At 45.6% G+C, this 17,583-nt stretch overlaps 1 protein-coding gene across 1 annotated transcript in view; it reads left to right on the top strand.

The window, feature by feature from the left end:
- Positions 1 to 17,583, top strand: part of DNAH9 (dynein axonemal heavy chain 9) — a 397,352-nt gene that overhangs the window by 273,138 nt on the left and 106,631 nt on the right. Inside the window, exons 56-58 of the mRNA XM_074971509.1 lie at positions 4,363 to 4,527; positions 9,223 to 9,363; positions 16,131 to 16,301. Coding sequence (XP_074827610.1) covers positions 4,363 to 4,527; positions 9,223 to 9,363; positions 16,131 to 16,301 — 477 coding nt within the window. The remainder of the gene's footprint in view (positions 1 to 4,362; positions 4,528 to 9,222; positions 9,364 to 16,130; positions 16,302 to 17,583) is intronic.

Raw genomic sequence — 17,583 nt, 5'->3', positions numbered from 1 at the left:
GTCAGGTATGTTTGCTACTGCCATCTTCCCGAGTTAGGGCCTGATCCAGCTCCCACTGAAGTCAATCGAAAGACTCTCATTGATTTCAGTGTGGTTGGAACAGATCCTAACTCATGAGAACTCCTGAAATTGGCAGCTATCGACAGTTTATGATAAGTCTTGCATCCAAACTCCAGCAGAAGGCAAGGTGGCTCATCCCCTGAATTACCCCTCTCTCTGTCCTGGCAATGTCTTAATAGGCTGATGAACCTTTCCTTGCTTCAATTTCTCATTAGCCACCACAACTCAAATCCTTGTGGCAGGACTTGGTAAAGTCCTGCCATAAGGATTTGAGTTGTGGTGGCTAATGAGAAATTGAAGCAAGGAAAGGTTCATTATTCCTCCCACACACACAAGAAGAAATATCAATCTGCTATGGAGAAAATTATATTCCTCTGCCATGCTTCAAATTAGAGGAATACATTAGTATGGGACTCACATGGTACAACCGCTTGCCTTGGGACAGAGTTATTGCATTAGGAAACCAGTTTCCAGAAGAAATTACTAGAAGCCAAGTGGTTGTGTCTGGATGTCAGGAGTCGTGGAATACAGTGATATTACAATGGAGACAGCCAAAGATTCTAGATAAACCTTGAGATTTCGGATCAGTATCAACCCCCCAAAGGTCAAAGATGGAATTCCATTTTGAGTGGAAGCGTCAAGCATAGCTATCATCTGAATGTTTCCAAAGACCCAGGAGTGTGCTCTAGCAGGCAATGATTCACTGCAACCAAGACCCCCTGCTGCCCACAGGCCTGAGTATTGGTATGTGAGAGGCTATGGGGAGGCTCCAATTTTAACAGGATTCCAGCTAGATGCCAAGGATGGACAGACTTCAAGGGTGTTGAGCTATACAGACAATCTACTCCAAAAATAGACCTTGATCTTTACAGATATATTAGAAAACCGTTCCCCTGAACAGGATGAGGAGACTGCTCCTCACAGGGTTGGAGAGAGAGAGAGAGAGAGGCCTTGACAAAAGAACTAGAGCAGCAGCATCACTGAATGGAATGAACTTTGTTAGACTCTTGGGAAAGGCTGCTGTTTGCCGGCTCAGCTAGGCAGGCACAGCAGTTTTGATCTCTGACAATAGTTGCGCATATAGAGAAATTCCTTCATCTGTGAGTGAGGCTAGAGGGGGAGGCGGTTTGTGAGCCCTGAAGAGAGCTAGCCCATAGAAGGGATTAACTTTTGGTGGTGGAACAAAACAGAAAATGCCCCATGATAACCTGTTTTTTCAGAAATTCCGTTTTCATTGTAGTATATGAAATATCAAACAATGGACAATGCCATTGCACAAATAACTAACCATAGCCTCAGTGACATTAAAAACAATAGTATAACAGACCAGTAATCAGGTATAGACATCTGTGGGGAATACAGCATCATGTGCAGTTTGCTGTTTGCACTTAAGGGCATTACATAGGAATTATGAGCTATTGGGGGAGGGGGCGGGAGAAGCATCCATCCTTATTCATAACTCCAGGGCCTCCAGCTCACATTCTAGACTACTAATAGCCTGCAAAATGTCGTTTTAAATGCAGGCCACATTTGAATGACAGGAACGTGCAATATCATAGCCAAATTAGTTTTCTGTGTCAAAAAACTTATAAAATATTTACTTCCCTGGGCAAAGTCCTGCATGTAATGCCCAAGAAATACATCCCTGAAAACAAGGATTTCTAGTTGGAATGCCAACAACCTGCACACTTCAGTGCATTAGCTGTCCTACGTACAGTAGGTGCTGCATTGATATGGAACATGTATACAGTGTGTGAGTGAATATCATATGCAATATTTCAGTCCTGTATTTTGGAAGATTTCAAGTTGATTTATTATTAAAGGTTCAGAATAGACAGCCTGAACCCCTCTATATACAAAACAAATACCATTTGGGGAGCAATGCAGGGCTCCTGGTACATAACTCCTCAGCCCTGGACTGAGAGGGGTTTAAGAATAAAGGGAAAGGCTGGTTTCCATGGACCATTCTGTCCCTTGTCTCAAATGAGATTATCAACCACAGTGAGGGTAGAAATGCTGCTTTCTGGTGGCATGGATGCCTGTGTGCCTGGAACGAGCTCAGAAAACCAGATCATTTCATACTGACACTGAATTGCCATCTGATGGCAGCTTTGACCTCAGGCTTGCGCCAAATGCATTTGAAATCTCTCTTTAGTGAGAATTGGGTTGGATCCTTAGTGCTGAAAAGCTCCTTGTCTGTTGCCTGTTCTCTGAGCCATAAAGCAATGTTACTTCAATACAGTCTGGGGATTTAAATGCCTTCATCTTTCAAAGGGCTTCTCTATGTGCTAAAATATTCATGATTATTTCCTTTTGACAGCACAGTAGCAGAAAGGCCAAGCTTATATTATACCCAGCAGTGCACAAGACAGGTGCATGGCTTGCCATGGGATGTTTTTTTGTCTGATAATGTTTGTAGTGGTTCAGCAGCAGGGTTTCTCCCACTTCGGGTCCATGGGAGGCCAGTCCACCTCACTACATCTATGGGCATCACCTGTCTTGGGGAATTAGTGGCATGGCAAGAGTCTATAACTCAGGCCTGCAGTCAGGGTCTGAGCAAAAAAGGCAGACAGGTAGCCCAGGTCCTCAGTCAGGGCACAGCAATGAGTCTATAGTTCGGGTCTGGGGTCAGGGCCGAGCAGCAAGGGGGTCGGGCATCCTGGCTCAGGCAGATGGCCGACAAGTGGTGGCTTCTTAGCCTTGAGAGGGGGAGGCTGCCACCCCAGGGTGGGCCTGTGCCCCACCCACTCCTCTGCACCCTGGGCCAGGGCCCTAACAGTGGCAGCAGGATTTGCCACTGGGTCAGCAGGGATCCTGACAGGAACACACTGACCTATGCTCAGGTGGTGCTGCAGTTAGACTAGGGTCAGCTGCCCCTGGGCCACTTCCTGACCTCCCCTCAGAGTGTACCTGGTCCTGTAGAGGGTCATCCAGATCATCCGGGTAGAAGGCCTGTGGTAGTGCTGGAAGTTCCTCCACTGTCGGGTCAGCGTATGGCTCCGGCAGCTCTGGTCAGTCCTCGGCTCCCCAGGGTCCAGCAGCGGTCTCCCAAGCTCAGGAGCAAGCAGGAAGCATCTGGCTCCTCCAGCAACTGCAGCCCAACTGAGCTTTCAGACCCACCTTTTATACTTCCTGTCCCGCCTACTGACTTCCGGCAGGAGGGGTGAGCGTGGCTTGGCTCCGCCCACCAGGGCTTAGTGAGGGGTTCCTCCTGCTCCGGGTCCGTGCGAGGCCAGTCTGCCTCACTACAGTGTTAAAAAATGAGAATTTGTAATACAATTTCTCTCTTGGATAATGTACCTTCATCCCAGTACAGGTACTGTGCCCCCTGGCAAAGGCTGAGCAGTAAATGCAATCACTTGTGCAAGGGCAGAATCTACTTGTGGAGGGTAACCAAGCTGAGGAAGAGATACCTTCATTTCACCATAAACCGTATTTTCTATTAACCATTATTTACAGAGGAAAGATTATGGAGTGGCAGTTGTACGCAGAGCAGGTTGTTATGGAGGGATTTGTTGTCTGAAGGAAAACTGTAATAGCACTGTAATTTACAAGGTCTGTACTTCAGCAAGTGACTATTTAGTTGTTTACCTATATCTGATTGATTGTCTTGTCTTTTAGATTGTGAACTCTTTGGGTCAGGGACTGTCTTCGATTCTCTGGCACAATGGGGCTCTATCTCTGGGGACTACTAGAATACAAACCATAGTAACAGCAAAGTGGAGGCATTATTGTGCCTTGGGTTGTGAAACTGAACTATCTGGCAATGTGTCTTGCACTAATCTCTTCGAATAGAAGTGAACTTTCTGCTTTTTGGCCATTTTTGCTTCTAGTTGTCAGCCTTTTACCTGTTTTACTCTCAGTTCTGAGATGACGTGTGTTGATGTGTCATGCGCAGGGGTACTGGGACCTTTGGGGATGGGAGAGAGTGGCGGCCATGCTAGCAGTGTCGGACTGCACCGAAGGCCATCCTTATCGAGACTGACTCAAGCATGAAACAGGAGGTGTCAGTGGGGAGAATGTAGGGTGTGTGTGCGTGTGAGATCTCACCCAATTCTTTTTCTCCAAACCAGTTTGCGCTCTCTTAGCTGTGGGGCGTACATCTCCTGTCCCTTCTCAGTCCATACATGTTCAGTGTTTCTTGGAGAGAGCTGCATAGTAGGGATTGGATTGATTTTTGCTGCAAAAGGCCATGATAAACACTGGCCTGTGCGAGTGGGTTGTGAAAATTTCAATCTAACACTGACATGTTGTCCTTGACACTGGTCTGTGGCTAAAACTTCCCTCATTATTTATTTGCAGTCAGACCTCACAAAGCAGCAGAATGGATTCAAAATCACCTTAAAAACTTTGGAGGACAATTTGCTTTCCCGGCTCTCCTCAGCATCTGGGAACTTCCTGGGGGACACGGCCTTGGTGGAAAACCTGGAGACCACCAAACAGACAGCCGCAGAAATTGAAGAAAAGGTAAAAGCAAAATCTGGGCCAGAAAAAGGGAACACGGGTGATGTTATTCATCTTAAAGATGAATATGCTCCTCTTGCCCCTTCTGCTGCATAGAGAATCAAAATCAGTATAAATTCCTGTGCTCTCTAATCTGGCTGGCTCTGAGCAGTTCAATTCTTAAGAGCGTGTGTATGTTAAATTGCCTATTTAGGAAGAAGAGAAAACAGCAGTGCCTGATGTAAAACAATAAAACTTAAACACTGTATCAAGATGGGTTACACTGCTGCAGCTTAATACTGTGGCCTTTATTTATTTATTTACTTACTTATTCGATTAATTCTGAAGACATTACACTTCCTCAATTAAGCCAGAATTTTAGCTCAGGTGCAAGCTGGAATCCATTGGTGTTTATGTGATCCAGATTCAGACTGCAGAAACTCAGATATTTAGTTCCCATGCAGTTCCCCTGGGTGTAAATTTGGTTTTTAAACCGGTCTGCACTGTCACCATTATTATTTACACAGCTTGTCTTACTGTTTGTACATTTTCCCGGTATCTGTGAGGCATAAGCCATCCCTTCCCTATCATTTTGCCTGGGGTTCAAGCATGAACAACAGCTCTCATTTCTCAGCACGGGACCCCCCCCCCTCGCTGAGAGGCTAACAGTTTCCCATCCACTCTTAGGCAGTTTCTAACAGCTCTGAATGTGAAATCATATTTATTCTGCTTGACAAAGATATTTTGTTTGAACTCCTACAGGCCTGACTCAGTCACAAAGGAGAACACAGGGGACATCTTAGCAAGGCTGTGTGAATTCTAGAAACAAGTGTCCTCATAGCCTTAAGACTGAGCCATTGATTGATGGTGTCTGGGAAAGCCAAAGCCAGCAGTGTATTTCCCTCTGACTCTGTTTTGTGGATGGTTTGCCTTCTCATTTGCTTACACCCATTGAAATACTTTATGTACCTCCGTCCTCAGCTTTGCAATGTTTCATGTGGCTGCACCTTCCTTGCAAACCACTGGGGATGGGAACTAGCCTTTGCTGTGGGGCCGAATCAGGCTCCAGTGGAGAGAATGCAATGTTCTTTCAGCATTTCTCTTTTCCCTTCGAAATGCAGGTTTCCAGCAGTTTTAGCTTCTAAAACAAGGACAATCAAATTCCACCCATCCTGTTTTGGGGGTGGTGAATGTTGGAATTAGACCTCACTTGGGATCCGGTTTATGTGGCCTTTGAGTTGCTTTACTGGCAGGACTCCTGGGTAACATGCTGCAGGTCAACTCCATGCTCACTCTGGAAAGACAGTGCTAGCGGAACGCGAGGCGTAAGAGCCCTTTGCTATCTGGCAATGGATCTTGCAACACAAGAGCTGCCAGGTTAATTTCCATGCCACCTCTCAGAGTTTTGGACCCCTCTATGTTCTGCTGCAGAGATGCCCCCTTAGGTCTCATGCCACCAGCTATCGCCTTCTCTATGGCTATGTTTACACTTATGGTGGTGTGTAGACCACACAGGCCATGCCCACACTTTTCACCACCATGTGAAGCTACTTGCTGCATTGAAAGGCTCCAGCAGCAGGACACTACGCTGCTAAAAATAGCAGGGTAGATGTGGAAGACACTGCCTGGGCATGTAGAAAGCCAGTGTAAGGTATATACTCCGGAGTTCAGGTGCATAGGGTTCTCTGTTCTACTTGCCTGAGCCATGCCCCACCAACTGCACGACTGGTTATGCCCCAGCTAGCTGGGTATAATTCTACACACTGCAGTAAGTATTCTACACACCGCAATAAGTGTAGAACTAGCCAACAGGCAGAGCCCCACAACTGTCTCCCTCCAGACTGGGGATTTAGGTTTCCAGTTCCCCTGCCATTCCCTGTGGTTATCCCAGCACATCTGATGTAGCTCAGCACTTGCAGGTTCCATAATAGTGGAGTACCAGTGACCAGGCAGCCTTCACAGAGCACAGTACATTTATTTACAGAGTAAATAGATAAAACAGTAAAAGGTCTAAATGCATGCTGTGCTTACCAGAGATCCCCCATCTTCCACATAGGGGTCAGGTAGATGGCAAGGTCCTTCAGACCCTTCCAGCAGAGCTTGCCCTCTTGGACAAAGGCTCATGCCAGTATTCAGATCATGAACAAGAGCCAGACCAAAAGCCTTTCTTATGCCAAAAGCCTTTCTTTGTTCTTTGGACCTTTGGAAACTGACCTGACCCAGTATATGTAAAAATCCCTGGTTGGGGGAGTGTTCTTTGGAGTTGTTTACCTGTCCTAGGCTGTGCAGTAATCACCTCCCACTGGCTGTAGCTCCTGGAGGGAAGCTTGGTGACCCTCCCCCATGGAGCTAGAATACAACCTCTGGCACCCATAGATGCCGGTAACATTTATAAAGTTGATACACTGGTCTCAGAGATATGCCTGTGTTTGCTACCTTCCCCAACCAGAAGCAGCAGTAGAAGAGACTCCACACACAGGAGATGCCTCCTTGCACAGCAGCCAGAGAGAAGAAGGCTGCTCGTTAGTGGGCATTTCTTAGACATGGCCTTAGGTGGTTGCGTGACTGACAGTTGTCCAGCCTAGTTTGGAGGAGGATGGATGGGAGCAGCAGGCAGGGCTGCCACCTCTCCGGATTTTCCTGGGATCGTCCCTTTTTCTAGGTAACTGTCCCAGGAAATCGTACATCCTCCTGGGACATTAAAAGTCCCCGTTTCTGGTAGCCTTGCCCCCACTGGGTCCCCGAGCTCCTACTGGCTATAGTGTGGGAGCTGTGGGTTGGCAGAATGGCTTATGTTGGGTTAGCTGGAGTTGATTAGGAATTGCTAAACCAAAATCAGCTGCTGTTCAACCAAAATCAGAGTGTCCACATGGGGGCTTGCACTGGTTTAAAAACTGATTTCAGTTAAACTGGTGCAACTTACTTGTGCTGACAAGGCCTAAAGTTTCTACAAATCTGTAAATCAAACTTTGTCTCTCACTTTAATTCTTAACAATGGAAAGATTTATTTTTGTACCTGACCCCCATACACTTGTGGCCCTTATTCATATTAAATTCCATGTATCTTGAAATGCAAACACCATCATGGGAGTTCTCATAGCAGTTCATGGATTCCCTCTTTTGTATGCTACGAATTCCCTCTGAGTCATGCATCTGCTGTCAGGTAAAGGTGGAACTGCAATAAAAGTCCTGCAGCTTGAGGGTAAAAGTGACATTTAGCAACTTCTCTGTCATCTTTTCTGCAGCAAGCTGCTTGCACAGACCCTCATGCTGCAGCTCTCTATTGTCAATCTGTAATCTAGCTGCAGCTTAAAACTGGCAGGGTAAAGGTGAAGAAAAATAAATGAGTCATTAAGCCAGCTGTGCAAGACAGTATGGGAGTGTTTTGCCTCCCGGCACCTTGCTTGTCAGAACCCTGCACATGCAGCCTGTATTGATCAGGCCTCAACATTTTGTCTGTAGCATTAATCCGTTCTCCTTGCCAGTCAGGGCCCCCCACTCCCCAGGAAAACCCTTCACTGGCTCACATCTTCATTTATTAAAATAGACCACATTACGACCTCTGCTTTGTACCAAGTAACCATATCAGTTTGTACGCACCTTTAAATGTGGTGCTAAGGCTGATCCTGGATACTACAGATGGATGAGCCTTATTTGAATAAGAGGAAATGTGAATGAATTAGTCAAGAAAATCCTTAGATACATGTATGATGAGGAGGGCAAACTAAAATAGCTTCTGTAAGGCTCAGTCATGCATCTTCAACCCATCAAAGTGCTGTGAAAGAGTTAACTAGAACAAGGGGGTGTAGAGAACAGGTGGGTTTAATAGACTTCCAAAAGAGTTTTCCTAAAGTTCCTCACAACAGGCTGTGAAGACAGCTTGGTAGCCACACGGGCAAGAGATATGGTCTTGTCCTGGATTGAATTCTTTGAGAAGCAAATCAAAGAATAGAAGTAAATGATCAGTTCTCAGCTTGGAGTGGAGTTAATATCGGAGTCACCCTGGAAGCAGTGCTAGCTAGGCCTAGAATTGTTTGGTACCCTACATTTATTAATGTCCCACATGTGGGGGGCGATTAGTGAGGAAAAATTAGCTGATGACAAAAATGATTAAGGCTTGTCAGGAGTAGGGTGTATTGTGGGGAACCTCAGAGGGGTCCAGTGGAAGCAGGTAATTGGGCATCGTCAAATGAAATACAGCAGAGTGCTTACCTGCAGCTGGCAGATCTTGGGTTTTCCCAGCCGCTTTGTGACAGCACTTTTCAATTCCAGAAAGAGACAGGCAGGGGAGGAGCCGACACAAACATGTACCAAAACCTGCCTCACAGAACACAACCCAAAGAAATTAGCCAAGGCCAGCTGTTCCTAGTATAAGCACTGTCCACATCTAACTGTCACTGCTTACCACCCAGAAAACAAACCTGCGTGGCTCAGAGGGGGAATATTTGAATGGCTAAACAACTCAAGTTCTCACTCTGCAGTCTGTGTGAAATCACAGCAGCCAATTCTCACTGCTTGGCAGTACAGAGAATTGCTGTGTAGCCATGATCAGAGGGGCTTTTGTCCTGTCTTTGGTCACCCAGTTTTGTGGTAGGCGTTAACCTCTCACAGGGGCAGCAGAAGAGCTCTGCTCTCCCCATCCCCATCTTTTCTGAGGTGAGAGAGAGTCGCACAATTAAAATAGTTTCGTGATTGTTTTGGTCTTTAATTTCCTCACAGGTCCAGGAGTCCAAGGTGACAGAAACAAAGATTAACGAGGCAAGGGAGCACTACCGGCCTGCGGCAGCACGGGCCTCTCTGCTATACTTCATCATGAATGACCTCAACGCCATTCACCCCATGTACCAGTTCTCTTTGAAGGTACTGCCCTTGTGAGTGACAAGAGCTCTCCCAGCTCCCCAGAGTTCTGCTGGACAGTTTAGTTACCTCATTAACATACTAAGGTGGAATGGAATCTGTTTTCTTGGGCTAGGTGGAGCAGAGGGTATTTTAATTCCCACTATAAAAGTAGATATTACCTAATCCCTTTTATTACTTGGTTTTCATGGAGGTTGCTGTTATTTATGGCTTTCTAAAGGCACTTCATGGTTTTATTGTTTCAGTAGCACCTCAGAGTCCCAGTCCTGTACCAGGATCATAGAATAGCAGGGTTGGAAGGGACCTCAGGAGGTCATCTAGTCCAACCCGCTGCTCAAAGCAGGACCAATCCCCAATTTTTGCCCCAGATCCCTAAATGGCCCCCTCAGGGATTGAACTCACAACCCTGGGTTTAGCAGGCCAATGCTCAAACCACTGAGCTATTCCTCCCCGCAAATCCCATTGTGCTAGGTGCTTTACAAACACAACAGAAATACTCATAGATTCAAAGGTCAGAAGAGACCATTATGATCATTTAATCTGATCTCCTATAGATCACAGGCCAGAGAATTATCCCCAAAATAATTCCTAAAGCAGATCCTTTAGAAAAATGTCCAATCTTGATTTAAAAATTGTCAGTGATGGAGAATCCATCGCAGCCCTTGGTAAATTGTTCCAATGGTTAATTACTCTCGCTATTAAAAAAATTACATCTTATTTCCAATCTGAATTTGTCTAGCTTCAAGTTCCAGCCACAGAATTGTGTTATGCCTTTCTCTGCTAGATAGAAGAGCCCATTATTAAATATTTCTTCCCTATGTAGATACTGTAATGAAATCACTTCTATCATTTTTTTGTTAAGTGAAATAGATTGAGTTCCTTGAGTCTGTGTCACTATAAGACGTTTTCTAACCCTTTAATCATTCTCGTGGCTCTTCTCTGAACCCTCTTCTATTTATCAACATCCTTCTTGAATTGTGGGCACCAGAAGTGGACACAGTATTCCAGCAGTGGTTGTAGCAGTGCCAAATACAGAGACAAAATAACCTCTCTACTACTACTCAATATTCCCCTATTTACATATCCCAGGATTATATTAGCTTTTTTGGCCACTGGGAGCTCATGTTCAGCGATCATCCACCACGACCCCCAAATCACCTTCATAGTCACTACTGTAAGTATGGCCTGTAAATATGGCCTACATCCTTTGTTCCCAGGTGTATACGTTTACATATTGCTTGCTTGCACCCAGTTTGCCAAGTGATACAAATCGCTCTGAAACAGTGACCTGTCCCCTTCATTATTTACCATTTTCCCAATTTTTGTGTCATCTGCAAGATGGTCTCTCCTACAAACAGTGCACAGTCTACATGGCTGAAAGAGACAAGCTACCCCCTCCCAACTATGTGAGTCATGCCTGTGCAGTGCAGTAGTGTGTTGTGTTAGGTGGCGATAGTTCAATTAAAGATTGAAGGGTGGCATCCCTAGGAGTCAGCATTATGTTTGCAGGGCATGATCTGTCTTCCTTAAACAAGACATCAGGTTGCTTGAGGCATTTCATATGCACTGCCAGCGGTTACTACAGGGCACAAGATGGTATGATTTTATCAGTGATTGGAATGTATTATTGAGAACTGGTCTCAATAAGATTCAAGTCATCAGCTGTCACAGCCAGCTGGCATTTTTGGTCATATAGCCCACCTCAGAGATAAAGTCTCCACACACTGAGCCCTGAAGACTGGACTTGAGGTCTTGATTAGACTTAGAGGAGAGGAAAGTGATCAGGAACAGTCAGCATGGATTCACCAAGGGCAAGTCATGCCTGACTAATCTAATTGCCTTCTATGACGAGATAACTGGCTCTGTGGATTAGGGGAAAGCAGTGGACGTGTTGTTCCTTGACTTTAGCAAAGCTTTTGACACGGTCTCCCACAGTATTCTTGCCAGCAAGTTAAAGAAGTATGGGCTGGATGAATGCACTATAAGGTGGGTAGAAAGCTGGCTAGATTGTCAGGCTCAACGGGTAGTGATCAATGGCTCCATGTCTAGTTGGCAGCCGGTATCAAGTGGATTGCCCCAAGGGTCGGTCCTGGGGCCAGTTTTGTTCAATATCTTCATTAATGATCTGGAGGATGGCGTGGATTGCGCCCTCAGCAAGTTTGCAGATGACACTAAAGTGGGCGGAGAGGTAGATACGCTGGAGGGTAGGGATGGGATACAGAGGGCCCTGGACAAATTAGAGGATTGGGCCAAAAGAAATCTGATGAGGTTCAACAAGGACGAGTGCAGAGTCCTGCACTTAGGACGGAAGAATCCCATGCACCGCTACAGACTAGGGACCAAATGGCTCGGCAGCAGTTCTGCAGAATAGGACCTAGGGGTTACAGTGGAGGAGAAGCTGGATATGAGTCAACAGTGTGCCCTTGTTGCCAAGAAGGCCAACAGCATTTTGGGATGTATAAGTAGGGGCATTGCCAGCAGATCGAGGGACGTGATCGTTCCCCTCTATTCGACACTGGTGAGACCTCATCTGGAGTACTATGTCCAATTTTGGGCCCCACACTACAAGAACGATGTGGAAAAATTGGAAAACGTCCAGCGGAGGGCAACAAAAATGATTAGGGGACCTGAACACATGACTTATGAGGAGAGGCTGAGGGAACTGGGATTCTTTCTTCTGCGGAAGAGAAGAATGAGGGGGGATTTGATAGCTGCTTTCAACTACCTGAAAGGAGGTTCCAAAGAGGATGGCTCTAGACTGTTCTCAGTGGTAGCAGATGACAGAACGAGGAGTAATGGTCTCAAGTTGCAGTGGGGGAGGTTGAGGTTGGATATTAGGAAAAACTTTTTCACTAGGAGGGTGGTGAAACACTGGAATGCGTTACCTAGGGAGGTGGTGGAATCTCCTTCCTTAGAAGTTTTTAAGGTCAGGCTTGACAAAGCCCTGGCTGGGATGATTTAGTTGGGGATTGGTCCTGCTTTGAGCAGGGGGTTGGACTAGATGACCTCCTGAGGTCCCTTCCAACCCTGATATTCTATGATGACTTGGAGGGGACATTGGCTGGCCATTGGCTGGCAGTGGCCACACAGTCATCCATGATTAACCTGGCTACACCAAATCAGTAATAACCCTGAGGAGCTTTTAGAGACCCAGATAAAAGCTGTGCAATGTGTCCATGTCTGCTCCCCCCCCCCGCCATGGAGCCGCAGCCCCATGCCCGACCAGACACCGGGGGGGGGGGGCGGGGGGCACAGACAGGGGTAAGGGGGGGGTGCAACCCTCACATTGCAGGCCACAGAACCTCACCCACCCACTCCTGTAATAGACCCCTAACCTCTGGCTGAGTTACTGAAGTCCTCAAATCTTGATTTAAAGACTTCAGAGTATAGAGAATCCACCATTTACACTAGTGACCCATTCCCCATGCTTCAGAGGAAGGCGAAAACCCCCAAGCTAGCTCTGCTAATCTGACTTGGGAAAATTCTTTCCCGATCACAAATGTGGCCATCTGTTAGACCCTGGGCCTGTGGGCAAGACCCATGAGCCAGACACATGGGAAAGAATTCTCTGTAGTAACTCAGAGGCCTCCCCCATCTAGTGTCCCATCTCTGGCCCTTGGAGTTATTTGCTGCTAGCAGTCGCAGATCAGCTACATGCCATTGTAGGCAAACTCATCGTACCATCTCCTCCATAAATTTACCAAGCTCAGTCTTGAAGCCAGATAGGTTTTTTGCCCCCTCCTCCCCCCGGCTCCCCTTGGAAGGCTGTTCCAGAACTTCACTCCTCTGATGGCAATAACCAGAAATCACAGTCACAAAAGGGACAGCATACAGACATAAAAAGAGAACCTCCCAATTCTGTACAGCCTAAACCCCTCGTCTGAGAATCAAAATGTCAGCTTCAGATCACAGCCCTCCAGGCCAGCTGCCAATTTGTTGAACTCATCTTTTTTTTCTATCCTTAAGTTCCCTTCTTTTGCCAGCCTGAGTGGACACAGAATCCAGTATTTGCTCTACACTGGGATTTAGAGTAGGAGAGTTAGTCTTTTGGTATATGTTAAAATGTGTGGCTAGCTGTAAATTCATAGTTAATTGTTTCTTGGTTTCAAGTCTGGACATTGTTTCACCAGCCAGTTCCCCCTGCCTTGACTGGTGGGGAAAGAGGTTGACTTTCAGGATGTATACTTGGTCAGTAAGCTCCTTGGGGTATGGATTATTGTTGTATGCTGTGGTTGTGCAGCACCTAGCACAATGGGGCCCTAGGTTTTGACTGGGGCTCCTAGCTGCTACTGCAATTCAAATAATAATAATAATAATTAAAAATTTTGCTTTGACAAAATAACCCTCCAGAGTCGTCTTCATGGCCAGTCAGATGGTGCCCAGAGGCTCTTCTGGGTCTTTTCCTGCAAAGAAGTCCATCAGAGGAGGACACACATTTGGGCCATGGCAGCTTCGGCGCAATTACTGCATAGGTCTTTCAGATGACAAGCTAGTTCCAGTGTAAATATAACAATGCTACACGCTCACAAAGGACAGGAGATGTTGATTGATGGAGTCCAGCTTTGTGAGGGTGAAGGGGAGTCTGCCTCCTGGTCTAGGACTTCTTCCAAACAGTTTGTAAACCCTGCTAAGTGAGCTTGAAAAACCCCTTAGAGCCTTGAGGAGGTTTTCTCCTGCAATATATGGGACTGGTTCACATGTGTGACAAAGTTCCTCCTCTACCTTGGTGGGTCTTGTGCTTATTGGGGGATTTGCTCGCCTTGGAGTTTCACGGCAGCCCTCAGTTTGGCCGTTTTCGTGAACCCACAGTCCAGGTCAACTCCTCCTGTGTCTGACCAGGAGTTGGGAGGTTTGGGGGGAACCCGGGCCTGCCCTCTACTCTGGGTTCCAGCCCAGGACCCTGTGGAATGCAGCTGTCTAGAGTGCCTCCTGAAACAGCTATGCGACAGCTACAACTCCCTGGGCTACTTCCCCATGGCCTCGTCCCAACACCTTCCTTATCCTCACCACAGGACCTTCCTCCTGGTGTCTGATAATGCTTGTACTCTTCAGTCCTCCAACACTATGCACGTTCTCACTCTCAGCTAGTAGCGCCTCTTGCTCCCAGCTCCTTACATGCGCACCACAAACTGAAGTGAGCTCCTTTTTAAACCCAGGTGCCCTGATTAGCCTGCCTTAATTGATTCTAGCAGCTTCTTGATTGGATGCAGGTGTTCTAATCAGCCTGTCTGTCTTAATTGTCTCCAGAAGGTTCCTGATTATTCTGGAACCTTCCCTGTTACCTTACCCAGGGAAAAGGGACCTACTTAACCTGGGGCTAATATACCTGCCTTCTATTACTCTCCTGTAGCCATCCAGCCCGACCCTGTCACACATGCTGAGATTATTTTGTCAGGGAAATGTGCAGAGTATCTTCCTTACAAGAACACATTTTAGTAGATCCATTCCACACATAGCAGGTACAGAAACATCTGAGGTTTCACCCTTCATTCACTTCATCTGTACTATGGGAGTTTTTTCAGTAACATTAATAGTGTGTATAAATACCTAGAAAATGATTCCTAAAATGTTTTTAACTAATACTTCATAATTTCTCATTATAATTTATCTTGTAGAGATGTGCAGAGATGATTGCAAAATACTTCACAAATGATGTTATAACTTTAGCTACAAAGCCCGTTATAAATTGGAGTACATAAGATTTACATGGGTCTCTGCACATGTTCTAACAAGAAATTTACATAGGAAAAATACATTCTACAAATAATTGAGCAATAAAATATGTATCAATATTAGTCTAATTTACAACTGTATTGTTTTCTCTTTGCTTGGGCCTATAAAATCCTAAAAATAACTCTATCTGCACAGCCATATCTGGCTTGTTTAGTGTTATTAATATGTACTGGCCTGGTTATTTCAGATTAGCTAGTTTCCACTCTATGGAGTCTTCTCGTTTTTAACCAAGCTGTGGTTGGGGTTTTCTTCAGTAGCATTTGGTAATTTGCAAATGTGTTTTCTCCAGCGTGCTCCAAAGGCTTTTGAGTCTTTTCCCATTTACATCAGAAATGTTTCATATTTTACATAATAGCTTCCTCCTCAAGGGGGGAGGGTACCTTATTGGGTTAATATAATTCCCAGATCATTGGGTATCATCTACCCGTCTTCTCTTGTCATTTCTGCTGAATCCAGGCAGTAAAAAAGTCATGGGGTTGAGGGGGTGGTTTGTACGTAAGGGAATTTGTTACCTCCCACGTCACATGTCTTGTTGCAATGTAAAGGTGTGTTCTCCTCTGGGGACTCCAGTGTCTTTCAGCTCAATGTTTGCAAAACGGGCTCTATAATCCCTATGACAGATCATGTGAAATATTTCCATTAGACATTCTGTTTTAATTCAGTGAGCCTGCCTATGTACTACCTTCTTGAACCCAAATGAGCATAATTTCATGGAGAGTGTCATTGTTTTATGGCTGAATACTTCTCAAAAGAGCAACAAGTAAATGTTTTTGCCGTAGAAAAGAGAGAGAGAGAGAGAGAGAGAGAGAGTGTGTGTGTGTGTGTGTGTGTGTGTGTGTGTGTGTGTGAAAAAAGCTGGTCCAAGTCCTAGTGTCCAATCCCATTACACAGCTGTTTAGAGCTGTCAGTTCATACCACTTGGCTGTTCGCTTTGTATATGAAATAGAAGAAACTGTGGGAATGTTACATACAATATTCAGGGCATTAAAAGAGTAATTGTAAAACATCGAAGATCTTCCTCCTGTTCCCTGACCCAGGCGTTCAGTGTCGTGTTTCAGAAGGCAGTGGAGAGGGCCTCTCCAGACGAGAGCCTCAAAGAGCGCATTCTAAACCTGATCGACAGCATCACCTTCTCTGTGTTCCAGTATACCACCCGGGGGCTGTTTGAGTGTGACAAACTGACCTACACCGCCCAAGTGACCTTCCAGGTAAAGAACAGGCGCAGCCTCATGTAGATGGAATAATATGTGTGATAAGTCAAGTTATTGGCATTGCATGCTGTCCTCCAGGAGAAAACCCAAGCCCCATTCCTGCCCTTCAGCATATGTGCAGCTAATACTTGTGGCCTGGGAAAGTTCTTTCCCCTTGTGCTTCTCTCACTGCTAACAATCACAGATGCTTTGGTTCGCATTAAGTTTGCAAATTGCTGTTTAAGCAGTGGTGCCTGCTTGTGGAACCCAAGGAACTGATGGGGAAGGTGGCCTTTAGGGACAGGCGGCTTGTATGTGGAGAAAGGGTAGTTGGTTTGCTGCTGCTGTTTTCATCTTAACTTGACTGTATTTTTAGTGATTTGTTCGTATGTCAACAGCCCAGAGTGCGAGTCCTTTTTATGCCTACACATTGAAATGAAAATAAGTAAATAAATACTGACTGCTGTTATGCCGTAAAATTGCTATAAAGTATGTGCAGTGAGTGACAGTTTGAGAGATGTTACTGTATAAAGTCACCAATCATCCCCTGACAACATGTGAACAATAATAATGGGTGCATGTCGCAGACATGGGGATTGGTCCTGCTTTGAGCAGGGGGTTGGACTAAATGTCCTCCTGAGGTCCCTTCCAGCCCTGATATTCTATGATTCTATGACCATCTCCAGCCCACAGCTGCTGCAGACCCCACTCTCAGGAAATGTGAACTATTCGCTTAGATTCCACAGGCTCTCACCATACTCTGAATGTTTCTTTCATATCGCTAAGTGATCCCACGTGGGCAAAATGGTTAGAGCTGGCCAAAACTGGCACATTGCAGTGACATAATCTGTGTGAAAAATCGTGCAAAATTTTTGGCCAATTCCTTTCTTGTGATTTTGTGCTCACCCACACACACACACACACCCCCAACCCAGGTTTAAGTTTTCATGGTATTTTGGGGAACTGAAAATTCTTTTCAGTGGAACATGTGAAAATCCAACAAATCACTTTGAGATGATTTGGGTTGGATGCCAGTTTACTGACTGTACATTGATAAAGTTCTGGATTTAGTTTAAGATGATTCCTGTATACCAAATGTATTAGCTCTTGGAAAAAAGAAGGGCAAATGCTTTAATTTCTTTAGTGGAATAAGGATGCTTGCATGTAGTTGTTTTGTTTATGTAACAGCTGCTCACTGTACCTCATTGTCCCTAAGGTCATGCATTTTAAGGCTAGAAGGAATCATTGTGTTTATGTATGTAACTGTTTAACCTCCTGCATAGCACAGACCATAGAACCT

Source organism: Natator depressus, chromosome 14, assembly GCF_965152275.1.
Source record: "Natator depressus isolate rNatDep1 chromosome 14, rNatDep2.hap1, whole genome shotgun sequence".
Classification (NCBI taxonomy): Eukaryota; Metazoa; Chordata; order Testudines; family Cheloniidae; genus Natator; species Natator depressus.
Note: the sequence above shows the minus strand (reverse complement) of the source record. Positions and strands in the feature narration are given on the sequence as shown.